Source organism: Belonocnema kinseyi, chromosome 4 (genome assembly GCF_010883055.1).
Source record: "Belonocnema kinseyi isolate 2016_QV_RU_SX_M_011 chromosome 4, B_treatae_v1, whole genome shotgun sequence".
NCBI classification, from domain to species: domain Eukaryota; kingdom Metazoa; phylum Arthropoda; class Insecta; order Hymenoptera; family Cynipidae; genus Belonocnema; species Belonocnema kinseyi.
This window is the reverse complement of record NC_046660.1, coordinates 73,767,791-73,774,391: the sequence shown is the minus strand read 5'-3', so window position 1 is coordinate 73,774,391 and position 6,601 is coordinate 73,767,791. Positions and strand designations below refer to the sequence as shown.

The 6,601-nt window shown below is 24.5% G+C and overlaps 1 protein-coding gene across 1 annotated transcript in view; it reads left to right on the top strand.

Annotated features, from left to right (window-relative positions):
- Nucleotides 1-5,516, top strand: part of LOC117171949 (uncharacterized protein PFB0145c-like) — a 40,600-nt gene extending 35,084 nt beyond the window's left edge. The window contains exons 8-9 of the mRNA XM_033359630.1: nucleotides 411-569; nucleotides 4,662-5,516. Of these exons, the coding sequence (XP_033215521.1) occupies nucleotides 411-569; nucleotides 4,662-4,754 (252 nt within the window). The 3' untranslated portion in view covers nucleotides 4,755-5,516. The remainder of the gene's footprint in view (nucleotides 1-410; nucleotides 570-4,661) is intronic.
- Nucleotides 5,517-6,601: the final 1,085 nt, after the last annotated feature.

Sequence of the window (6,601 nt, the reverse complement as noted above, 5' to 3'; positions counted from 1 at the left end):
TGTTTAAATGATTTCAAGAGATTCTAACGAATTTCTACAGAACTTTCTCGAATAAATTAAATGAAATTTCAAGGGATTCATGGGATTTTATTGTATTTATGGCATTCATAGGATTTCAAAGAAATGATAAAATTTCAACATTTTTCATTTATATTTTTTATTTGAAGAAATTGCATAATATTTAAGGAATTGATAGGATTTCGAAATAAATTACAAGATTTCAGATGATATTTACGGATCTCAAGTGACACTATTTTATCTTGAACACATATCAGATTTAAAAAATATTAAACCTCTGGATTTATTCTTTAAAAAATTTGATGACTCTTTATTATTTCTAAATTGTTTCCGAGGCTTGGACACTGACTTTTTATTGTACTGAGCAGAATAAAAAGTAGTTTTTTTTTTAGATTCTAGACATGCAGCAATCAAGGGATGAATTTACGAAAGCAAAGTTTTCAGAAAATGACATGAGTCCCCGTTGTAAAGACCTTCCAAGAAGGCATTATTCTAAGAAAGAATTAAGTATTTTAAGTGAAGACAGTATTACGTGGCATCCAACTTCTGAGGTGAGTTTCTGATATAATTTTCTTACTCGATTATACTTTTTTATTTTATTTTATATAATTAACATTCTCTGAAGACACTTTTTAATTTTAAATTTACTTTTCGAAGACTCAGGGTGGCCACCTGAACAGGGAAACTGGGATTTTTTCTTGAATTTTTCATTTGTGAAATGATTGAGTTTACAACGCGTAATTCTAAAATCTTTTCTTTACCAGTTTTATATTTTTGATCTTTTTTAATTCTATATATTCAGTTTAAAAAATTAAAAAATGCTGTTTTGAAGACTTGAACATTTAAAAGCGTTTGAATTTGAAAATTTTGGATAAATAAAATAAATTAATGATTTTTTAAACATAACTGTAGTCCGAGTGTTTAAAATCGAACCCTAATTTATTTTACAAGATGATTCTGAATCTGTTCCAAATTTAAGAATAATTGATAAATAATAAATTCATAATTAGTCGATTTTATTCAGTTTCGAATCATAATAAAATATTATTTCAGTCTAAAATATTTTATTTTGAACCCATTTAATTTGAAATTTCTTGACAAAAAAACGAACAATTTTTGAATATTTTATTGTTTATTTAAAACGGTCCATTGAAATTCAAATATTCTACACTAAACAATTTAGAACTGAACTGTTTGATATAGAAAAACATTGAATTGTTAAAATTTTAAAGTGCTAAATTTTAACTTTAAACGTTACAATTCTTATTGTTCCATTTAAAAAATGTGTAATTTGTGAATGAAAGTGTAGAATTTATATTTCTAAATAATAAATTATGAACTATTAATTTAGAAATACTTAAAATTAAAAAATTAAAATAAACTCAAAGAAATTTATGTATAAAAAACGTTTGAATTTCACAATTCTTATTTTAAAAGAATAGGGAAGAAATTTTGGTATTTAATTAAAAATTTTTTTTCGCTTTGGTAGAGGAACTCTTTTGTTTCTTACATTTTTATTCAGTTGAAAGGAAAATTTTGTGTTTAAAAATTTTTTATTTAGCTTGAAATGAGGAAATTTCAGTTTTTAATTTTTCTTGAGTTGGCAGAGACATTTTATATTTTTAAGATTTTTATCGAGCCAGAAAGCAGAAAATTTTCATTTCCAATGTTCATTGAATTGGATCAAGAATAATTTTTTATTTCTAATTCTTTCAGTGAGTAGGAAGGGAGGATGTTTCCTTTTTAATTTTTTCTGAATTGGTAGCCGGACATTTTTTGAAAGATTTTTATAGAATTAGAAGCGGTCCATTTTTTCAATTGAAAGAGTCCATCTTTTCTTTTAAAGTTTCTATCAAGTTGAAGGGGGAAATTTTAGTTTTCGATCTTTTTATGCTTTTTTTGCTTATAAGATTTTTAGTTACTTGGAAGAGAGGAAATTTTCTTTTTAAATTGTATTTTATTTATTATTCATTATTATTATTACTATTTATTATTATTTTTTATATTATATTATTATAAAACTATTATAAATATTTATTTCAATCTTTTTTCTGAACTAGAAGAGGGTAATTTTTTGTTTTAATATTTTTATGAACTGGAAAAAAGCAAATTTCGATTTTTAATTTTTTATGAACTGGAAGGAATTTTTTTTATTTCCAAATTTTTAGCGACTTGGATGAAAGGAAAAGTTTGGTTTTAATTTTGTCTGAATTGTAAGCGGAAAATTTGTTGAAATATTTTTATAGAGTTGGAAGAAGGCCATTTTTTTAAATTGAAAGGTTTCTTCTTAATTTTTCTATTAAGTTGAAGAAGGAAATTTTGTTTTTCAACCTTTTTTCTTAATTGGAAGAGGATAATTTTTTATTTTTAACATTTTCATTGATGTTGAAAATAGGAGATTTCGTTTTTTTTTTCGTAAAGGAAATAGGTACTCTTTTTTGTTTATAAGATTTTTAGTGACTTGGAAGCGAGGAAATTAAAAAAAAATTTTTTTTAAATAAAAGAGGGAATTTTTTTTTCTAAGTTGGAATATACAGTTTTTCCTTTTTAGCATGTTCATTGAGTTGAAGTGTTAAAATTTATTTTTGTCTGTTTCCATTATATATTATTACATTATTATTTATATTATCTTATTCTTATTTTTTATTTTATGTCATATTTATATTATATTATTATAAAATTATTATACATGTTTATTTATTTTCTAACATTTTATTTCTTTCAATCTTTTTTCTGAATTAGAAGAGGGTAATTATGTGGTTTTTCATATTTTTATTGAGTTGGAAAAGAGGAAATTTTGATTTTTAGTTTCTAATGAACTGGAAGGACTTTTTCTGTTGGTTTTAAAGTTCTTAACGACATGGAAGGAAGAAAATTTTTATTATAATTTTTTCTGAATTGAAAGCGGAAAATTTTTAAAAATATTTTTAAAGAGTTGGAAGTGGTCAATTTTTTTTTTTTTAATTGAAAGAGGCCATTTTTTTAAACATTTTTATTGAGTTTAAGGGGGAAATATTTGTTTTCATTTTTTTGCTGGATTGGAAGAGGGCAATTTTTTATTTTCAACATTTTCATTGATATAGAAAATAGAAGATTTCGGTTTTTTCTGAATTTTAAGACGGACTTTTTTGTTTATAAGATTTTTAGTGACTTGAAAGGAGGATTTTAAAAATATTTTTTACTGAATTTTAAAAGGGAACTTTTTATATTTTTATAAGTTTGGAACCGATGACATTTTTTTCTATCTATTTATTTATTCATTTTCTCATATTTCGTTTATTTCAATCTTTTTTTTTGAATTGAAAGATGGTAATTTTTTGGGTTTAACATTTTTACTCACTCGGAAAAGAGGAAATTTCGATATTTAATTCTTTATGAACTGAAAGAAGGACTTAAATATTAATTTTTAAATATTATTTCAAAATATCAATGATTAAAACCAATATTTCATAGTTTGGTGGTAATATTTTTCTCAATTGGAAGCGGGAATTTTTAAAAAGATTCTTATAGAGTTTAGAGTGGTAATTTTGTTTTGTTTTGAAAGAGGCTATTTTTCTTTTTAACAGTTGTATTGAGTCGATTACTAAGTAGTATTATTAGTTAATTATTATTAGGTTTTTTTCAGAATTATAAGAGGGACTTTTTTTGTTTATAAGATTGTTAATGACTTGGTAGGGAGGAAATTTTCTTTTTTAATTTTTATTGAATTTTAAAAGGAAAATTTTAAATTTTTTATAGTTATGGAAGCCACAACATTTTTTTCTGAATTGGAAGATGTAATTTTTCTTTTTTAGCACCTTTATTGAGTTGAAGGGATGAAATTTTTATTTATTTTTTTATATTATATATTTATTGTATATTATTATTTTCTATCATTATTCTTTATATTATATTATTTTAATATTATCATTGAATGCATATTTTTAATTTATTTATCATGTTTTATAACTAGAAATCTTTGAACGTTCAAATTAGAGTAGTCAAAAATCTTAAATTTTGCAGTTCAATGGAATTTAGATTAAGATTGTTCAAGTGGACAGTGTTAAAAGCTTCCATTGTGTACGTTTAAATTATTAAGTTTTTAAATTAAACAATTTGTAGCTTTCAATTTTAAAACTTTAAAATTCAAAAGAGTTCGACTTTGAGTGCTTTAATTTGTAGTTCAGTTTTGATTACTTCAAATGAAAAAATGTAAGTCTTATCATCATTTTTTGTATAATAATGACCGTGAAATATTTTTGCGAGCCCGGAAAAAAACCGGAAAATGAGCGGAAATCGTTTTTCTCAACGGCCCCCCTGAAGACTAAAATACTCGATTAAAGTTATGATTTTATTTCGTTCTTCAAATTAATTTTTATCAACACTCTTTTTTCATATGAAGACGTCATCTGGACGGGATGACTTAAACTATATCGATTCACACTTCCTACAGTAATTTGTGATTGGCCAGCAGCTAGGAATTCTTTTGAGTTTTTGGTATCAGACCTGCATTTGCGCCATTCATCCCACAATTGAATGAAATTATTATTATTTAATTTTCAAATACGCACTAGACGAATTTCTATGAAAAAGAGAGTGAAGTTGTTAGCGAATTTATTCTTATAGAAATTATTTTTTTTATACATACGCGAACTTCTTCACAGACTAGTGTTCACGATGAAAGTGAATATATACCAGTGCCTCAGAAGGTAGTCGCAAGACAGGATCAACTGAAAACGAAACCTCCGTGGAAATGACCCACACTCGACAGGGTTTTATCCTTGGACGATGGCATCGATACCGTAGATTTTATTGTACAACTGTAGTAATTGCATTTCAGTATTTATATACATTTTATTTTTTATTTACACATTTTTATACAACAGCAAATGTTTTTTAATAAAATGATGCATTGCATGTCAATTTTGATGGTCCAGAAATGCAGTCAAAACATTTTTTTTTCGAATTTTCATGCATATCCCCCATAAATTTGTTTGCTTCCATAAAAAAATCCATTTTTTAAAAGTTTAACACGTATTTCGGATAAGAAAAAAACACATTTTGGTATTTTTTATTCTGAACGGTCAATTTTTGGTGTATTGAATTGACCCTCAAGGTTTTACTTCTCAATTAGTCGTGGAATACGAATCTAAAAATTATTTTGCGAATTTCGCCCCCATAAGTCTGTTTTATAGAGTCCCAAAATAAACCCATAAGTAAAAAAATCAGGGTTTTCGAGTTTTTGGCGCTAATTACTATTTTTTTTTAGTATAAATTGCTTCTGATGCATGAAATAGGGTTTGGTACTGATAGTTAAATTTTAAAATAAATTGTTTGAGTAAATTTAGTATTGTTTATAGTAATGTTATCTCAGAATAGAGTTATAAAGTCGCGTTTATTTCTGAATTTTTTAACTTGCTCTTAAATTTTCATTTAGATTTTCGATCCATTTTGAATTCGAGTGAGCTAATTTAACAACCATAATTCTTTAAAGAACTAATTATCAATTATAATAATATTCTCTTTAAATAGTGCTAAAAAGCTGCTATTTTCTGAAAATATCCACTTTTCAATTAGCAACAGTTTATAATTAATTCAAGTCAAACAACTTAATTGCTTAAACAATGAATTATTATTTTTAATAATATTGTCTTTGAATAATGCTAGAAATCTGTAGTTTTTCTGAAAGTTTCAGCTTTTCTTTGACTTTTAATTATCTACATATAATGCATTGACATCAAGAAGAATCACTTTTAAATATTATTTCATTCTTTTAAAAGCATTTTTAGTATTTTGCTAAAAATAAAAATTTAAACAAAAAGGCTCTCAGTAACTACTACAAGAAAAATTTACATCCGATATGATCCATATCGAAATTTTGAAGACTATTTCAAATATTCGGTTCTATTTTAAAAAAGTATATTTAAGAAAAGAGAACATTAAAAAAATTATTCTCTCTGATGTTTATTTATTATTTGTTCATAATTTGAAAGCCAAAACAAAGTAAAAACTTGTATAGAAAGTCACATCTTTCTGAAAGTACTATGTGAGAAGATAGTCAGAAACAATTATGAATTGTTTAAATTACTATTTTTGTTAAATTGCATTAATTATTATTTCTCTTTATGTAAACATGGACAAAAAGTTGGAAAAATTTCAGAAAAAAGAGCAAATTTTCAGCATTATTCAAAGATAATATTGTTAAACATTATATCAAATTATCAAAACAATTATATTTGTTATGTTTTATTAATGATTACTTCGCTAAGTAAAAAGTGGACAAAAAGTTTAAAGTTTCGGGAAAAGCAGCGACTATGTGGCCTAATTGTTTAAACTATTAGGTTTCTTAAATTCAATTAACAATATTAAATAAAGTCAAAAATGTATTTAAATATCTAATTATCCGCCGAAATAATATTATTAATAATAAATAAATAATACATAATAATTAGCAAAATTGGTTCCTATTCTATCAATAATTGTTAAGAAAATATTGAGAGTTAATTTGACAAATCTAATGTTGACGATCCAGAATAAAATTTACAGTTTTTTTTTTCTAATGGGAAATACATGTTAAACTTTATAGGGTTTGCGGAACCTCTCT